The sequence below is a fragment of the Lithobates pipiens genome, unplaced genomic scaffold (assembly GCF_037356315.1).
Source record: "Lithobates pipiens isolate NorthernLeopardFrog02 unplaced genomic scaffold, aLitPip1_a1.2 Scaffold_35, whole genome shotgun sequence".
NCBI classification, from domain to species: domain Eukaryota; kingdom Metazoa; phylum Chordata; class Amphibia; order Anura; family Ranidae; genus Lithobates; species Lithobates pipiens.
Window position 1 is genome coordinate 3751020 of NW_027507811.1, and position 19197 is coordinate 3770216.

The 19197-nt window shown below is 47.2% G+C and overlaps 2 protein-coding genes across 3 annotated transcripts in view; both read left to right on the forward strand.

Annotated features, from left to right (window-relative positions):
- The window catches only part of LOC143955452 (uncharacterized), a 233242-nt gene extending 215947 nt beyond the window's left edge, over positions 1 to 17295 (forward strand). Inside the window, exons 13-15 of the mRNA XM_077465496.1 lie at positions 12322 to 12447; positions 12521 to 12656; positions 15835 to 17295. Of these exons, the coding sequence (XP_077321622.1) occupies positions 12322 to 12447; positions 12521 to 12656; positions 15835 to 17147 (1575 nt within the window). The 3' untranslated portion in view covers positions 17148 to 17295. The remainder of the gene's footprint in view (positions 1 to 12321; positions 12448 to 12520; positions 12657 to 15834) is intronic.
- Positions 8295 to 12321, forward strand: LOC143956007 (uncharacterized). Of its 2 annotated transcripts, none has more exons than XM_077466137.1 (3): positions 8295 to 8413; positions 10774 to 10880; positions 11887 to 12321. In XM_077466137.1, the coding sequence occupies exons 2-3, from the start codon at positions 10797 to 10799 to the stop codon at positions 12235 to 12237; spliced, it is 435 nt and encodes a 144-aa protein (XP_077322263.1). In that variant the 5' UTR covers positions 8295 to 8413; positions 10774 to 10796; the 3' UTR covers positions 12238 to 12321. The 2 variants fall into 2 exon arrangements, with proteins under 2 accessions (XP_077322263.1, XP_077322262.1); XM_077466136.1 differs by lacking the exon at positions 8295 to 8413 and adding an exon at positions 8716 to 8810.
- Positions 17296 to 19197: the final 1902 nt, after the last annotated feature.

A 19197-nucleotide genomic window follows, 5' to 3' on the forward strand; every position in this document is an offset into this window, starting at 1 on the left:
TATCGGAAAGTCCCCTTTGACAAGTAGACATGAAATATTTGTTTTGTTTTTTGTATGGATTTTTTATGCTACTAAGTTCTTTTTGGAATTCGTTAAATTTTGTTTTGTTTATAAATTTTCTAATGAATTGCAAGTTTTTTTTTTAGAATGATTTGAATTCGGCTTGGTCGAAATACAATAGACCGATCCCCAGGGGCAGACTGACAACTCATGGGGCCCCCGGGCAATAGAAGATTATGGGGCCCCAGGCAATCAGAGATTATGGGGCCACACAGTATACACACACACGGTATACAATCACACAGTACACACAGACCTGTTTCTATTGGCTGAGAAGGTACTGGAGAGGCGGGGCAGCTACAATCTCAGGATTTTTAGACCAAAAGGATGTCAGTAAGGGACGTTTCAGAGACAGATGTAAAAAAAAAAAAAAAAACAGATTTTTTCATACTGTCCCTGGTTTTACTGAGGTTGACAACCCTGATGGGGCCCCCTAGTGGCCCAGGGCCCTCCGGGCAGTGCCCCGAGGGGCCGAATGGTCAGTCCACCCCTGCCGATCCCAATTCTGTGTGAAGAATATCTGGTTGTTAAGCAGCGGTCTTGGAAGCCGGCCCGTGTCCTTAACAACCGATGAGTCTTCCGCTGTCAGCGGGCTTCTCCACTGACAGCTGAAATGTAAACAAAACATTTTATAATCCAACATCTGAACAGTCCGTCTGATTTTTCTAAATACTGTATTTCACCTTTTAATCTCAGTTTACTGTTAAAAAAAAAAACAGTGAAATGCAAAACTCCGGTGGGTGTAACAAGATGTCCCCTTGCTCCTTTCTCGGTGTATCCTTACTGTGGAGGAGTGCGAGGTGTAGCAAGATGGCGACAAAACGTCACTTCCATTACAAATTCTGACAGGTCGCCAGATCTGATGAAACACCGGCAATAGAAAATTCGGGGGAAAAAAAAAGCACCGAGCGGGGATCGATGTGGCCTATTGTAATTCCCGACCTTCTGGAGCCTGGACGTCCATTGGACCAGTGGGACGTCCATCATAGGTGCTGCAGGCTCCAAAAGGCGGGACCTGCTACGTGACTTGGCCGCACTCGGCGGCACTCGGGATCGGATCGGCCCCCTTTCGGGGCTAACGATTAAATTGTGCAAGCCTGACACCCGGGGCTTTTCGGGGACCCATTCTGGGCTCCAGCCCCCCCCCCCACCACCCTTCCCGACGCCCCTTGTGTTAACCCCTTCCCTGCCAGTGACATTCATACAGTAATCAGTGGTTATTTCTAGCTCTGATCGCTGTATAAATGTCGCTGGTCACAAAATAGTGTCAAACGTGTCCGATTTGTTCACCGCAATGTCCCAGTCCCGATAAAAATCGCTGATCACTGCAATTACTAGTAAAAACTAAAAAAATTGCATAAATCTATTCCCTATTTTGTAGACGCTATTTTTTTTTTCCGTTAAACCTTGAACTCTTTTCTCCTCCCATGAACTTCCTGATTTAAGCCACGCCTTTTCACTTCCTGTTTGGCAGATTGTTGTGTTCTTCCCCAGCCGATATCTCACTCTTGTCTCTCCTGCTGATGTCTGTATCTTCGCTAGCACACGTTGTCGGTGTTGTGTCGAATACTGTCCCCCGTCGGATAGTGTCCGCCCTGTACTGCACTTGCGCAGTACGGAGGACAAGGAGACGCCAAAGGTCTCCAAAGATGAACGGCGCCTCAGTCCAGGTTCAAGCCCCACCATCCAAGTAGAGTTAGAATAAAAAATTGCCAAGCAAGGCCATGCCTGAAGTGTGGCAAGCAAAGCAAGCCCACAAGGGGCCCTGTTACTAAGTGCTACCATATGTCCACTTGCAATCTGGGTCTTGCACCTGGACTCAGGGCAGAAGGTACTAGCAAGTGCACAGGCACCATTCATCCTCAGAGACCTTCGGAGTCTCCCTTTCCTCCGTGCTGCGCCCGCACAGTACGGGGCGGACACAATCCGATGGGGGGACAGATTTTGGCAGAACACCGGCCTCTGGCTTGTTCTTCGATTACGCTTCTGCTTGATCCCCACTAGCAACCACTCATTACCAACCTTTGGCTTGTTCCTCAACTATGCTTCTGCTTGATCCCAACCTGCAACCACTCATTACCAACCTTTGGCTTGTTCCTCAACTATGCTTCTGCTTGATCCCAACCTGCAACCACTCATTACCAACCTTTGGCTTGTTCCTCAACTATGCTTCTGCTTGATCCCCACCAGCAACCACTCATTACCAACCTTTGGCTTGTTCCTCAACTATGCTTCTGCTTGATCCCCACCTGCAACCACTCATTACCAACCTTTGGCTTGTTCCTCAACTATGCTTCTGCTTGATCCCCACCGGCAACCACTCATTACCAACCTTTGGCTTGTTCCTCAACTATGTTTCTGCTTGATCCCCACCAGCAACCACTCATTACCAACCTTTGGTTTGTTCCTCAACTATGCTTCTGCTTGATCCCAACCTGCAACCACTGGTTGCTGACTTTTGGCTTGTTTACTGACTACTCTTCTGCCTATCTCTACCTTCTATATCTGCTACTGGACCCCGACATGCTCACCTCCTGATGGGGAAATCCTAAAGGACTGCGACCTGGTACTAACCCACAGAAAAGCCCATCTCCATTATTGGAAGCTCTGGTGAACACCAGTTAGTACTTAGACTCCACACCTCAGGTGAACCCGTGTCATCTGCCAGGGTGACCTGCTTCCATACTTATCCTGCTGGTCAGTGGGGGCGTCTCTACTGCTAAAGCTACTGGGCTGGCCCCCGAGCCTGACTCCTGACTGTGGCGGGTTGAGAAGTTCTTTACGACAAACGTAGCCAAGCAGTCCAGTTGTGTTGGCTGAGTACATTACTGTGTGTTAATATGAGGGTTGATGTTACTTTTAGCCCAGCTCTGTATTATTGTCCCCAGTGGAACACCCAATTCCTCTGCACCGCTGAAGGTTTGCTCTTTGTCTTGAGTCCTCAGAGATGGAATCCCTTTGTCCAGAATGTGCAACAAATGTGTTTTTTCTAAATATGTCACGTCTCAGGAGTCACCCGTTCATTTTAGAAGATCTGTCCACCCTTCCAGTAGGTGGTGTACACCAGTGGTTCTCAACCCTATCCTCAAGTACCCACAACAGGCCGTGTTTTGGGAATTTCTCTGTACAAAATACCAAGCCATTTACTCTGATTTAAAGCACCGGTGCAATATAAAGGAAAACCTGCAAACATGGCCTGTTGGGGGTTGATGGTTGATCATTAGCCAATAGGCTTGTGAAATTCGTTTCGTAACGAATCGAAATTCGGCCGAATTTTGCATCTTTCGGACATTCGGATGCATCCGAATGTCCGAATAAAAAAATAACAAATTACAACGAATACGAAATAAATATAACAAATGAATTCGTCATGATTTGAAATGATTTCAACCGCATTCGAAATTATTTCAACATGATTCGACATTATTTCAACTGCATTCGAAAATATTTTGTGACCCGACTTTAGGGCCATGTATCTTGGGGTTACTTGGCGCTAGAAACTCCAAATTTGGATATATTGTAGTGCTAGTACTATTGTGTTTGCATACCAAATTTGGGGTTTCTAGCTATAAGTGACCCCGAGATATGTGGCCCCAAAATCGGGTCGCAAAATGTTATTCTCTGCTCTAATAACTAATAACATTTTGCGACCCGATTTTGGGGCCACATATCTCGGGGTCACTTATAGCTAGAAACCCCAAATTTGGTATGCAGACACAATAGTACTAGCACTACAACATATCCAAATTTGGAGTTTCTAGAACCAAGTGACCCCGAGACACATGGCCCTAAAGTCGGGTCACAAAATATTTTCGAATGCGGTTGAAATAATGTCGAATCATGTTGAAATCATTTCGAATCCGGTGGAAATATTTTCGAATGTGGCCGATTTTTCGAATTCGGTAGAAAACTAAACGAAATCCGAAAACGAATTTAAGGAAGTTAACGAATATAACTAAACGAAATTAATGAACTAACGAATTAAAATGAAACGAAACTAAACAAATTTTTTCCTTTTGCACATGTCTATTAGCCAATCCTCATGGTAATGAGCCATAATATAGGTAAAATAAAATAATGCAGGTGGGGGTAATCTAGAGATAAGAGGTCATGTTATATATTTAATATACACTATATTACCAAAAGTATTGGGACGACTGTCTTTTACACGCACATGAACTTTAATGTCATCCCAGTCTTAGTCCGTAGGGTTCAATATTGAGTTGGCTCCGCCCTTTCCAGCTATAACAGCTTCAACTCTTCTGGGAAGGCCGTCCACAAGGTTTAGGAGTGTGTCTATGGGAATGTTTAACCATTCTTCCAGATGCGCATTTGTGAGGTCAGGCACTGATGTTGAACGAGAAGGCCTGGCTTGTAGTCTCCGCTCTAATTCATCCCAAAGGTGTTCTATCGGGTTGAGGTCAGGTTCCTCCACTCCAAACTCGCTCATCCCTGTCTTTTTGGACCTTGCTTTGTGCACTGGTCCAAATCATTTGGTGGAGAGGGGATTATAGCGTGAGGTTGTGTTTTTTTTTTTTTGTGTTTGGACTTGGCCCCTTAGTTCCAGTGATGTTCCATATTATGCTCCAAATTATGTTCCAGTGAGACTAGGTCCGACGGAATCCGATCGTGTGTGAGCTAATCCGATCATTTTTCGTTAAGAAAAAAATCAGACGGACCTAGAAATAGAACATGATTCAAATCTGTCTGACGGACTCAATTCCTATCGGGAAAACCGTTCATCTGTGTGCTGGTCCGACGGACCAAATACGACGTAAGGGAAGCTATTGAACTTCCTTTTTTTAGTCCCGTCTTACGTCATCACGTTCAAAACTAACGGACTCAGTCCGTTCGTGTGTGGCCAAGTCCGTTTGTTCGGAACTCCGTCAAAAGTTCCGTCATGAAGACCATCGGACCTAGTCTGCCAGAAAGTCCGGTCGTGTGTACGCGGCATGAAGGGAACTCCTAAGGCGTCAGCATATTAAGACAAGAAGTGGAGACTGCGAACTGGGCCTTCTGGTCTACATCAGTGCCTGACCTCACATATGCTCTTCTGGAGGAATGGTCAAACATTCCCATAGACACCCTACTAAACCTTGTGGACAGAAGAGTTGCCTTCCCAGAAGAGTTGAAGCTGTTATAGCTGCAAAGGGTGGGCCAACTCAATATTGAACCCTACGGACTAAGACTGGGATGCCATTAAAGTTCACGTGCGTGTAAAGCCAGGCGTCCCAATACTTTTGGTAATATAGTGCACATTAGATATATAACGCGACCTCTTATCTCTAGATTACCCTCACCTGTATTATGTCATTTTACCTCTATTATGGCTCATTACCATGAGGATTGGCTAATGATTGACCATCATAGAGACCACAGCATTGTGTACACCACCTACTGGTTGGCCAACTCAATATTGAACCCTACGTACTAAGACTGGGGTCCCATTACATTTCATGTGTGTGTAAAAGCAGGTGTCCTCATACTTTTGGTAATATAGTGTATATTAGATATATAACTTTAACTCTTATCTCACCTGTATTATTTTATTTTACCGCTATTATGGCTCATTACCATGAGGATTGGCTAATGATCAACCATCATAGAGAACATGGCATTGTATACACCAATGGTTCTCAACCCTCTCCTCAAGTACCCCCAACAGGCCATGTTTGCAGGTTTTCCTTTATCTTGCACCGGTGCTTTAAATCAGAGCAAACGGCTTGATATTTTGGACAGCTATTTTATCTAAGAGAAATTCCCATAACATGGCCTGTTGGGGGTACCTGAGGACAGGGTTGAGAACCACTGGTGTATACAATGCCGTGATGGTCGATCAGTAGCCGATCCTCATGGTAATGAGCCATAATAGAGATAAAATGACATAATACAGTTGGGGGTAATCTAGAGATTATAGGTCACGTTTTATGTCATATATACGCTATATTACCAAAAATATGGGGACGCCTGCCTTTACACGCACATGAACTTTAATGGCATCCCAGTCTTAGTCCGTAGGGTTCAATATTGAGTTGGCCCACCCTTTGCAGCTCAGTTGGCCTCAGATTTATCCCTCAAAGTCTTCCTGAAGAAGTGGGTTTATCTCATGAAACGCGTTGAGACACAACTCTATAAGGACTCCCCCCCCCCATATACACTATATTGTCCAAGTTTTTGGGACGCCTGCCTTTACACGCACATGAACTTTAATGGAATCCCAGTCTTAGTCCGTAGGGTTCAATATTGAGTTGGCCCACCCTTTGCAGCTCAGTTGGCCTCAGATTTATCCCTCAAAGTCTTCCTGAAGAAGTGGGTTTATCTCATGAAACGCGTTGAGACACAACTCTATAAGGAACCCCCCCCCCCCATATACACTATATTGTCCAAGTTTTTGGGACGCCTGCCTTTACACGCACATGAACTTTAATGGAATCCCAGTCTTAGTCCATAGGGTTCAATATTGAGTTGGCCGACCAGTAAGTGGTGTACACAATGCTGTGGTCTCTATGATGGTCAATCATTAGCCAATCCTCATGGTAATGCAAGGTCCTAGGTGTAATCCTGGACTCTGAACTAACCCACATCCTATCGCCATCCAAAATTTGCCGCCTCAACCTCCGCAACATCTCCAAGATACGCCCCTTCCTAACCAATGTCACCGCAAAGCTTCTAATCCACTCCCTGGTCATCTCCCGCCTCGACTACTGCAACTCCCTCCTCATTGGCTTACCTCTAAATAGGCTCCTCCCCACTTTAGTCCATCATGAACGCTGCTCCCAGGCTCATCCATCTCACAAACCGCTCAGCGTCTCTTATGCCCCTCTGCCAATCCCTCCATTGGCTGCCACTCAGCCAACAAATTCAATTCAAGATACTAACTATAACTTACAAAGCCATCGACAACTCGGCCGCCAGCTACATTACTGACCTCGTCTCAAAATACCAACCTAATTGTTCTCCTCGCTCCTCCCAAGACCTCCTGCTCTCAAACTCCCTTATCACCTCCTCCTATGCTCGCCTTCAGGACTTCTCCAGAGCCTCTCCCATCCTCTGGAATGCTCTACCCCCAATCCGTCCGATTTTCTCCTACTTTATCCACTTTCAGACGATCCCTGAAAACTCATCTCTTCAGAAAAGCCTATCTGGCCCCGACCTAACAACTGTACATTTATCTTCTCCACCAACACATCGCCCATAGTTATTACCAGGGCCGTTTTTAAGGCAGGGCAAAAGGGGCAGCTGCCCTGGGCCCTGTCATTGTTGTGGGGCCCAAAGCAGCTGCCTCATACTTGCCAACTATCCTGGTTTAAATTCCTTCACCCTTTGAGGTATTAGTCCTGTGCTGTGTCCCGATATCTCAGTGTTAAGTGCTGCTACTAATGCTGCCCACCTCTGCCCTATTGTTGTGTACAGATGACTCACCTGCAGACCCTGTGTTTACATGTAAATGTACGGCATTCATATGTAAATAGCGGCATCATTAATATGTAAATAGTGGCGGCCAGCGGCATTCATATATATATATATCATGCCCCCTGAGGTCATATCCACAGTAATCTCTAGCAACCAATCAGCAAGCAGAAATCATGTGCTGTAACCTCTAGCAACTAACAAGTGAGTGTTCTGTAACCTCTAGCAACCAGTCAGTGAGCGGTAATCATACACTAACTTCTGGCAACCAATCGCAATAGCTGCCTGATCAGATTCAGTAAACTGATTTTGAGTCTAGCTGCTAATTATTGTATGTCTCAGAGCAGGTGGAGAGAAAAACTGCATAGGGGGGGGGGGGGGCCCAAGAAAAGTTTTGCCCAGGGTCCAATCAATATTAAAGACGGCCCTGGTTATTACCCCTTGTATCTCTTGACCTTCCCTCTTAGATTGTAAGCTCTAAGGAGCCTCTGCTTCCTACTGTATTAAAGTGTATTGTATTTGTAGTCTACCCTCAAGTTGTAAAGCGCTACATAAACTGTTGGTGCTATATAAATCCTGTATAATAATAATAATAATGGTAAGATGTGAAGAAAAGGGCCACCACCATTATTGGGGCATAGTGACGAACAATAAATCTCAATTAACTTGTCCCATATTCTAGGCATTAATATATTTCTCTCCCCCTTGGTGGGAGTGGAGAAGACCCCAATCTATAAGTTTATACAGTACATACACACGCAGCACAAGGCCGTGTTCACACTACGAGACGGTTCTCGGGGGCTGCAGTTCCTCTGAGCTCAACAAGATGGCGATCTTATGTCTACCCAGACAGGAAGTCTCTATGGAAGACAGGAAGTGATGTCAGCTACAGACAGGAAGCTCCTTGTGATACGAGGTAGAGGTGGAAGAGGCAGTAGAGGAGGTAATAAGATCTTATCTTCTATTTACACCCAGTAACTCCCCCCCCCCATCATGTTCCGTCCTCTTCCTCCATAGTCACTGTAGTAATATATTTCTCTCCCCCCTTGGTGGGAGTGGAGATGACCCCATCTATAAGGATATACAGTACATACACACACAGCACAAGGCCGTGTTCACACTACGAGACGGTTCTCGGGGGCTGCAGTTCTTCTGAGTTCCACAAGGTATTGATCTTCTCACGTCTACCATAGAGACAGGAAGTGATGTCAGGTACAAACAGGAAGTGATGTCAGGTGACAGACAGGAAGTGATGTCGGGTGACAAACAGGAAGTTCCGGGTGAGAGGTGAGCTGGGAGGAAGTAGAGAGGAGACATTGCTGGCTTTGGCAGTAGAGGAGGTAATAAGATCTTATTGTATATTTACACCCGGTAACCCCCCCCCTCCCCCTCCCGTTGTATCCACTTTTATCGTCAGGAAACACGACTACTCCCATCTATGCAAGTGTGTCTGTATATATTATTATTATACAGGATTTATATAGTGCCAGCAGTTTGCACAGTGCTTTACAATATAAAGGGAGACAGCACGGTTACAATTTAAGAGGGTTCGGGGGGGATCCTGATCCTGAGAGCTTGCAATCTAAAAGAAAGAGTCGCGTGATGAGAAAGACAATAACTGGGGGCGGGGGCAGGGGGAGGGGGACGAGCCTGCGGATAAAATAAAAGTTGAGTTTATTAGGTGGGGGTGGGGTGGGCTTCTCTGAAGAGATGAGTTTTCAAGGGTCGTAGAAAGATGGACGGAGCGGTAGACAGACGACTTTCGGTTTCCACTGTGTTCTTGTAGCTGTTTTGTGGCTCCTGGTTTTTCAGTTTCTATGTGTTTTTCTTTTTTTCCCCCCACTCGGCCCTTTCCGTCTTGTAGAGGAGATCACGTTTTCCACATCGCAATCCTTTTAGGTCTTCATTGAACCCGCGAGTATTTCCATCACTTAGAGCTTATGGCTCGCCAAATAAACACAGGAACCTTTCCGATAATGGCCGACTCCTATAACACAATCTATGAGCCATAGGCGTAGCCTTCAGGGCCTCGCTGCAAGAAACCATGAAGGGGCCGCCCCCATAACCCCCGACTGGTGCCCTTTCCCACTGATCCCAGGACCCTTAACTCCCATTGTGGGACCCTTTATTAAGGCCCTAGAGTGGACCACTTTTTTGCCGTCTTGGGTCCCCGCCCCCCCGCGCGCGGTGGAAGAACACCAGAGCCCAGCGGCAAGGGCATTCTTTGTGACCCTGGTAGTTCTGTCATTGGTGTCTGTATTTTTTTCTTTTTATTATTTTATTCCATTTTTTATTATAATTTTTTTTACATTTTTTTTAATATTTTTTAAATTTTTTTTATATTTTTTACATTTTTTTTTATTTTTTTTACATTTTTTTTTGGACCCCATTGTGGGGGCTTAGGTGAAATATCAGGGGTCTAAACAGACCATTAATGTCCCACTTTTGAGACACAGAATGGGACTAAGAACAGATGCATCAGTCCCCTTTTCTGTAGCCTCAGCTGCACAGTATTGAATGGACTCTGTACAATAGCTCTGTACAGAGGCTTCCCATTCATTCATAAATGGAGGCATAGTAAACAGAGTTTACTATGCCTTAGCTATGAATGAATAAATAAATAAATAAACTGTCAGTAATTGGTGCGGATCACAGACTGTATGTATTAAGACAAAGAAAAGTCCTCCTTCCCAGCTTTTACCTCCTGGGAGATCCCCTGCAGTAGCTGTGGGGAAGGGGGGGGGGGTATCTGGTAGAGCAGCAGGGGACAAGGAGGAGCCAGAAGACCACGCAACAAGGCAGGAGAGCCCCCCAGACAACGGGGCAGGAGAGCCCCCAGACAACGGGGCAGGAGAGGCCCCAGACAGAGGGGCAGGAGAGCCCCCAGACAGAGGGGCAGGAGAGCCCCCAGACAGAGGGGCAGGAGAGGCCCCAGACAGAGGGGCAGGAGAGCCCCCAGACAACGGGGCAGGAGAGCCCCCAGACAACGGGGCAGGAGAGCCCCCAGACAACGGGGCAGGAGAGCCCCCAGACAACGGGGCAGGAGAGCCCCCAGACAGAGGGGCAATATCTCCTAAGTGGTGCACGTTTAGGAGATATTCATTGTATCTCCATGTAAGATATATTATAAGCTATGTTGGGTTCCTTAGACCCAACTAAACAAGCAAATTCTGAGCACTGCAGACTAAGTGTGTTCAACCATTCCAGACAATAGTACAGAGCCAGGAACTTCTGAAAGTAACATCAACCCTCATAATAACCCCCCATATATCCTCCTGATAATTATCTGATATCCGTCTATAGGGAAACCTTTATAGGTCACATCAATGAGGATGGAGGAGGACCGGAGTCACATGACGGAGAAGATACTAAACCTCACCCTGGAGATCATCTACCTGCTGACCGGAGAGGTGAGGAGGATTCTGGGAGGTCACATGACATCACTCTCATCTCTATTAATAAAACACAGACCTGACCGGAGAGGTGAGGAGGATTCTGGGAGGTCACATGACATCACTCTTATCTCTATTAATAAAACACAGACCTGACCGGAGAGGTAAGGAGGATTCTGGGAGGTCACATGACATCACTCTTATCTCTATTAATAAAACACACAGACCTGACCGGAGAGGTGAGGAGGATTCTGGGAGGTCACATGACATCACTCTTATCTCTATTAATAAAACACAGACCTGACCGGAGAGGTGAGGAGGATTCTGGGAGGTCACATGACATCACTCTTATCTCTATTAATAAAACACAGACCTGACCGGAGAGGTGAGGAGGATTCTGGGAGGTCACATGACATCACTCTTATCTCTATTAATAAAACACAGACCTGACCGGAGAGGTGAGGAGGATTCTGGGGGGTCACATGACATCACTCTTATCTCTATTAATAAAACACAGACCTGACCGGAGAGGTGAGGAGGATTCTGGGAGGTCACATGACATCACTCTTATCTCTATTAATAAAACACAGACCTGACCGGAGAGGTGAGGAGGATTCTGGGGGGTCACATGACATCACTCTTATCTCTATTAATAAAACACAGACCTGACCGGAGAGGTGAGGAGGATTCTGGGAGGTCACATGACATCACTCTTATCTCTATTAATAAAACACACAGACCTGACCGGAGAGGTGAGGAGGATTCTGGGAGGTCACATGACATCACTCTTATCTCTATTAATAAAACACAGACCTGACCGGAGAGGTGAGGAGGATTCTGGGGGGTCACATGACATCACTCTTATCTCTATTAATAAAACACACAGACCTGACCGGAGAGGTGAGGATTCTGGGAGGTCACATGACATCACTCTTATCTCTATTAATAAAACACAGACCTGACCGGAGAGGTGAGGAGGATTCTGGGATTCTAACATGATATTCCTATTGGTTCTCCAATACAGAGATTTCCTCTTGTGAAGTCCGGTGATCATATGACCATCACAGTGCCTCCATGTGACTCCCTAAAACCTGAGAGACACAACATGGAGAAGATTCTAGAAGTCACCAAGAAGATGATGGAGCTGCTGACAGGAGAGGTGAGGAGGATTCTGGGAATTCTGGGACATTATCCAGTAACAGACAAGGGATGTGTCTGGATGGTGACTGTATCATTGTGTGTGTCAGGTTCCTATAAGGTGTCAGGATGTCACTGTCTATTTCTCCATGGAGGAGTGGGAGTATTTAGAAGGACACAAGGATCTCTACAAGGACGTCATGATGGACAATCAGCCGCCCCTCACATCACCGGGTAAGAGGAGACTTTATTGTAAAGGAGAGAGCAGTACGGAGGCTCCACCTAGATCCCCCATCATCTGATAAACACATAGAAACAATGTATTCAGTCAGTGTGTGTGTTTCCTACAGATGGATCCAGTAATGGGAACCCACCAGAGAGATGTCCCCGTCCTCTGTATTCCCGGGATTCCACACAGGAAGGTCACACCATCCCCCACCATCATCAGGTAGGTGGAGTTGAGGGTCGGGAACATAAAGTGATTGAACACTCTGACATGTGGAGACATTTTGTTGGTTCAGGTTGAAGATCTGATTATCATAAAAGTTGAGGATGAGGAAGAAGAGATAGACGTGAGGGATGATCAGCAGTCTATGGAGGAGGATGGAATGACGAGGACATTCATAGAGGAGGACACTCCTACAGAGATCAGCACAGGTGAGCCATAACATTCTCTTCTCTTATCTCTGCTCTGTTACTGCTCACTGATTGGTCCAGAGTAGGGATGAGCATAAGGTTCTTTCCAAACGTAAGTTTGGACCGAACCTTTGCTGGCAGCTGAGGCATCCACAGAGAACATCTCCTCACTCATATCTACCTGATCCAGATCAGGCCCTATGACTGAAGAGGAGAAGAGTCCCGGCTGGTTGGGGCCTCCACAGAGAACATCTCCTCACTCATATCTACCTGATCCAGATCAGGCCCTATGACTGAAGAGGAGAAGAGTCCCGGCTGGTTGGGACCTCCACAGAGAACATCTTCTCACTCATATCTACCTGATCCAGATCAGGTCCTATGACTGAAGAGGAGAAGAGCCCCGGCTGGTTGGGACCTCCACAGAGAACATCTCCTCACTCATATCTACCTGATCCAGATCAGGTCCTATGACTGAAGAGGAGAAGAGTCCCGGCTGGTTGGGACCTCCACAGAGAACATCTTCTCACTCATATCTACCTGATCCAGATCAGGCCCTATGACTGAAGAAGGAGAAGAGTCCCGGCTGGTTGGGACCTCCACAGAGAACATCTCCTCACTCATATCTACCTGATCCAGATCAGGCCCTATGACTGAAGAGGAGAAGAGTCCCGGCTGGTTGGGACCTCCACAGAGAACATCTCCTCACTCATATCTACCTGATCCAGATCAGGTCCTATGACTGAAGAGGAGAAGAGCCCCGGCTGGTTGGGACCTCCACAGAGAACATCTCCTCACTCATATCTACCTGATCCAGATCAGGCCCTATGATTGAAGAGGAGAAGAGTCCCGGCTGGTTGGGACCTCCACAGAGAACATCTCCTCACTCATATCTACCTGATCCAGATCAGGCCCTATGACTGAAGAGGAGAAGAGTCCCGGCTGGTTGGGACCTCCACAGAGAACATCTTCTCACTCATATCTACCTGATCCAGATCAGGTCCTATGACTGAAGAGGAGAAGAGCCCCGGCTGGTTGGGACCTCCACAGAGAACATCTCCTCACTCATATCTACCTGATCCAGATCAGGCCCTATGACTGAAGAGGAGAAGAGTCCCGGCTGGTTGGGACCTCCACAGAGAACATCTTCTCACTCATATCTACCTGATCCAGATCAGGCCCTATGACTGAAGAAGGAGAAGAGTCCCGGCTGGTTGGGACCTCCACAGAGAACATCTCCTCACTCATATCTACCTGATCCAGATCAGGCCCTATGACTGAAGAGGAGAAGAGTCCCGGCTGGTTGGGACCTCCACAGAGAACATCTCCTCACTCATATCTACCTGATCCAGATCAGGTCCTATGACTGAAGAGGAGAAGAGCCCCGGCTGGTTGGGACCTCCACAGAGAACATCTCCTCACTCATATCTACCTGATCCAGATCAGGCCCTATGATTGAAGAGGAGAAGAGTCCCGGCTGGTTGGGACCTCCACAGAGAACATCTCCTCACTCATATCTACCTGATCCAGATCAGGCCCTATGACTGAAGAAGGAGAAGAGCCCCGGCTGGTTGGGACCTCCACAGAGAACATCTCCTCACTCATATCTACCTGATCCAGATCAGGCCCTATGATTGAAGAGGAGAAGAGTCCCGGCTGGTTGGGACCTCCACAGAGAACATCTCCTCACTCATATCTACCTGATCCAGATCAGGCCCTATGACTGAAGAGGAGAAGAGTCCCGGCTGGTTGGGACCTCCACAGAGAACATCTTCTCACTCATATCTACCTGATCCAGATCAGGTCCTATGACTGAAGAGGAGAAGAGCCCCGGCTGGTTGGGACCTCCACAGAGAACATCTCCTCACTCATATCTACCTGATCCAGATCAGGCCCTATGACTGAAGAGGAGAAGAGTCCCGGCTGGTTGGGACCTCCACAGAGAACATCTTCTCACTCATATCTACCTGATCCAGATCAGGCCCTATGACTGAAGAAGGAGAAGAGTCCCGGCTGGTTGGGACCTCCACAGAGAACATCTCCTCACTCATATCTACCTGATCCAGATCAGGCCCTATGACTGAAGAGGAGAAGAGTCCCGGCTGGTTGGGACCTCCACAGAGAACATCTCCTCACTCATATCTACCTGATCCAGATCAGGTCCTATGACTGAAGAGGAGAAGAGCCCCGGCTGGTTGGGACCTCCACAGAGAACATCTCCTCACTCATATCTACCTGATCCAGATCAGGCCCTATGATTGAAGAGGAGAAGAGTCCCGGCTGGTTGGGACCTCCACAGAGAACATCTCCTCACTCATATCTACCTGATCCAGATCAGGCCCTATGACTGAAGAAGGAGAAGAGCCCCGGCTGGTTGGGACCTCCACAGAGAACATCTCCTCACTCATATCTACCTGATCCAGATCAGGCCCTATGATTGAAGAGGAGAAGAGTCCCGGCTGGTTGGGACCTCCACAGAGAACATCTCCTCACTCATATCTACCTGATCCAGATCAGGCCCTATGACTGAAGAGGAGAAGAGTCCCGGCTGGTTGGGACCTCCACAGAGAACATCTTCTCACTCATATCTACCTGATCCAGATCAGGTCCTATGACTGAAGAGGAGAAGAGCCCCGGCTGGTTGGGACCTCCACAGAGAACATCTCCTCACTCATATCTACCTGATCCAGATCAGGCCCTATGACTGAAGAGGAGAAGAGTCCCGGCTGGTTGGGACCTCCACAGAGAACATCTTCTCACTCATATCTACCTGATCCAGATCAGGCCCTATGACTGAAGAAGGAGAAGAGTCCCGGCTGGTTGGGACCTCCACAGAGAACATCTCCTCACTCATATCTACCTGATCCAGATCAGGCCCTATGACTGAAGAGGAGAAGAGTCCCGGCTGGTTGGGACCTCCACAGAGAACATCTCCTCACTCATATCTACCTGATCCAGATCAGGTCCTATGACTGAAGAGGAGAAGAGCCCCGGCTGGTTGGGACCTCCACAGAGAACATCTCCTCACTCATATCTACCTGATCCAGATCAGGCCCTATGATTGAAGAGGAGAAGAGTCCCGGCTGGTTGGGACCTCCACAGAGAACATCTCCTCACTCATATCTACCTGATCCAGATGGGATCTTGATGGAAGTGAACTAACCCTCTCATATCTATTGATGATGTTTTTATATTTTTCCAGGACACGCCATGGAGAAACCCTCAAAGGATCGTCTCACTTTATCTCCAGGTTGTAGAATGGGAGATGAGGACATCACAGGAGATTGTGGAGGAGAAAAGACAATCATCTCCACTATGGATGGTGGACTTCACAGTGTGGATAGACCATGGAGTCCCTCCGACTCCGAGCAACCTCGTACTGTGGGGGATGGTGCCGGAATTCGGGGGAAGAAGACGTTTTCCTGTCCCGATTGCAAGAAATGTTATCCACGCAAATCGGACCTTCTCATACATCAAAAAAGTCACGCGGGAGGAAAGCCATATCCCTGCCCCGAGTGCGGGAAACGCTTTTCACAAGAGGCCTACCTTGCTGTGCATCGGAAGTGCCACACAGGAGAAAACCTGTATTCCTGTCCTGAGTGCGGGAAATGTTACCCAAGGAAATCAGACCTCGTCAGACATCGAAAACTTCACACGGGGGAGAGGCCGTATTCCTGCCTGGACTGCGGGAAGCGTTTTTCACAGAAGTCCAATCTTTCCCGACATCAGAGGCTGCACACGGGAGAGAAGCCGTATTCCTGTCCTGAGTGTGGAAAATGTTATCCATGGAAATCGGACCTTCTCGTACACCAAAAAAGTCACTTGGAGGGGAAGCCATTTCCCTGCCCCGAGTGCGGGAAATGCTTTTCGCAGGAGGCCTATCTTGCTGTACACCAGAGGTGCCACACAGGCGAGAATCTGTATTCCTGCCCTGAGTGCGGGAAATGTTACCCAAGGAAATCGGACCTGGTCAGACATCGAAAACTTCACACGGGGGAGAAGCCTTATTCCTGCCCGGAGTGTGGGAAGGGTTTTTCACAGAATTCCCATCTTTCCAGACATCAGAGGCTGCACACGGGAGAGAAGCCGCATTCCTGTCCAGAGTGCGGTAAGTGTTATCCATGGAAATCGGACCTTCTCGTACATCAAAAAACTCACATGGAGGGGAAGCCGTACCCCTGCCCGGAGTGCGGGAAATGCTTTTCACAAGAGGCCTATCTTGCGGTACATCAGAGGTGCCACACTGGAGAGAATCTGTATTCCTGCCCCGAGTGCGGGAAATGTTACCCAAGGAAATCAGACCTGGTCAGACATCGCAAACTTCACACGGGGGAGAAGCCGTATTCCTGCCTAGACTGCGGGAAACGTTTTTCACAGAAGTCGCATCTCGCCAGGCATCAGAGGTGTCACACGGGGGAGAAGCCGTATTCCTGTACCGAGTGCGGGAAGTGTTTTACAGATAAGTCCAGTCTTTGCAAGCATCAGAGAATCCACACAAACCTTGAGGTGTATTAGTGTCCCCAGTCCACGAAAATGTCTTCTCTATGAATCATAGAGGTCTCACATATGGAAGAAGAAAAACCTTGATGCACACCTTGACTTTGATGTTTATAATAATATAAGAAATTTTTCATCGGAAAATAAAGATTACAAGGTTTGCAAATCTGTTTGGCTTTCTTTTCTATGAGAGGAGGAGGGAGGGGGTTGCTATTGGTTCGTGAGTCCCTCCTGCAGTGTAGTCCGAGACTGTCAAGTTCAAGAATGTGTTATCGTAAAATCATGTAATCTTGGGAGTCCTGTTCATTAAGGAAATTGTGGACCAGCTATAACAGAGATTAAGTGACTTTTAGTGTATCTCTATTGCATAGAGATGAGCTGCAAAATACTACTGGATGGGGGCTACAGAATTTTTTTAATTTTTTTTTTGAAAATTATTTTTATTTTGTTTTATACAATACATATTATAACAAGCCACACAACGTGGGCTGCAACCGGCCACAAACTTGCTGGTACACTACAGAAAAACAATACAACGAAAAAGTTCTCCCTTGCTCTTCAGAAGAAACTGAGAATAGCAGTAGATTGGCAGTCACGGTGGTCACATGACCAGGAGCCCGTCCCACGCCAAGCTCCCGAGATTGTCAGTCATGGTGGTCACATGACCAGGAGCCCGTCCCACGCCAAGCTCCCGAGATTGTCAGTCATGGTGGTCACATGACCAGGAGCCCGTCCCACGCCAAGCTCCCGATCACCAACCAAAAGACTGGGAAAGATCCGTAGAAAGTACGGGCCGGCAACTCGACAGCTTCTGCATAGAAAAGATTTATTTAAGCATTACAGCAAGAACATCATCCCAAAAATACCTTAGGCCTTCATCAAAGACTGGGAACCCTGAAACGTCCCAAGATGGGAAGAACTCCCTGTGTGGTAGATGTAGACGAACATCTGGGGATCTTATCCATCTCCTATGGTGATTCCCAAAGTTACGTCGCTACTGGAGTGAAGTTCTCAAAGGGACATTCCAGGTGAATGTTCATTGTTTACTTAGAATCCTTAAAAAAAAGTGATACCTGAGGAAGGGACTATGGTGGCCTTTTCCAAGGCCCTATTTCGGGCCGGGAAGGTCATTCTACTGGGCCTAGAAATCCATAACTCCACCACTGGTCAAAACATGGGCGACTCATGTGGGGGAACACGCTCCTTTTTGGAGAGATACATAGACCAGCATAGGGGTTGCCTTAATAAATATGAAAAAAAAAAAACGTTGGTCTCCAAAGCTCAATTCCCCGGGGGCTAACCCCTAGGGAGCTCGTTCTGCTCAGAGCGCTGCAGTGTCCCACTGGTTGACTGTATTCGGGGAGAATCCTTGGAATTTAGAAGTGGTATATGTGAGACGTACAGTTGCATGCGGGGCCTATAAATTGAATACCCGACACCCATCCCTTTAGGGGTGTGGATGGGGAAGGTTGAAGGCTGTATCTGTTTTTTGCAAAGGCATTCGATACAGTTCCCGATAAACGTTTACTGTACAAAATAAGGTCCGTTGGCATGGACCATAAGGTGAGCACATGGACAGTAATCAGCATGTATTCATGAAGAATCGTTCTTGCCAAACCAATCTATTAACCTTCTATGAGGAGTTGAGTTGCCATCTAGTATAAAGGAAGGCCCGTAGACGTGGTGTATCTAAATAAAGGAAGGCCCGTAGATGTGGAGGTAAGTTGCCATCTAGATAAAGGAAGGCCCCTAGACGTGGTGTATCTAGATAAAGGAAGGCCCGTAGACGTGGTGTATCTAGATAGAGGAAGGCCCGTAGACGTGGTGTATCTAGATAAAGGAAGGCCCGCAGATGTGGTGTATCTAGATAAAGGAAGGCCCGTAGACGAGACGTGGTGTATCTAGATAAAGGAAGGCCCGTAGACGTGGTGTATCTAGATAGAGGAAGGCCCGTAGACGTGGTGTATCTAGATAAAGGAAGGCCCGCAGATGTGGTGTATCTAGATAAAGGAAGGCCCGTAGACGAGACGTGGTGTATCTAGATAGAGGAAGGCCCATAGACGTGGTG

Excerpts from the sequence above, each read along its gene's own strand:
- LOC143956007 (XM_077466137.1), top strand. The coding sequence starts at position 10,797 with ATGAGGATGGAGGAGGACCGGAGTCACATGACGGAGAAGATACTAAAC. Across the intron at positions 10,881-11,886 it reads TCTACCTGCTGACCGGAGAG|AGATTTCCTCTTGTGAAGTC; the intron begins GTGAGGAGGATT and ends TCTCCAATACAG.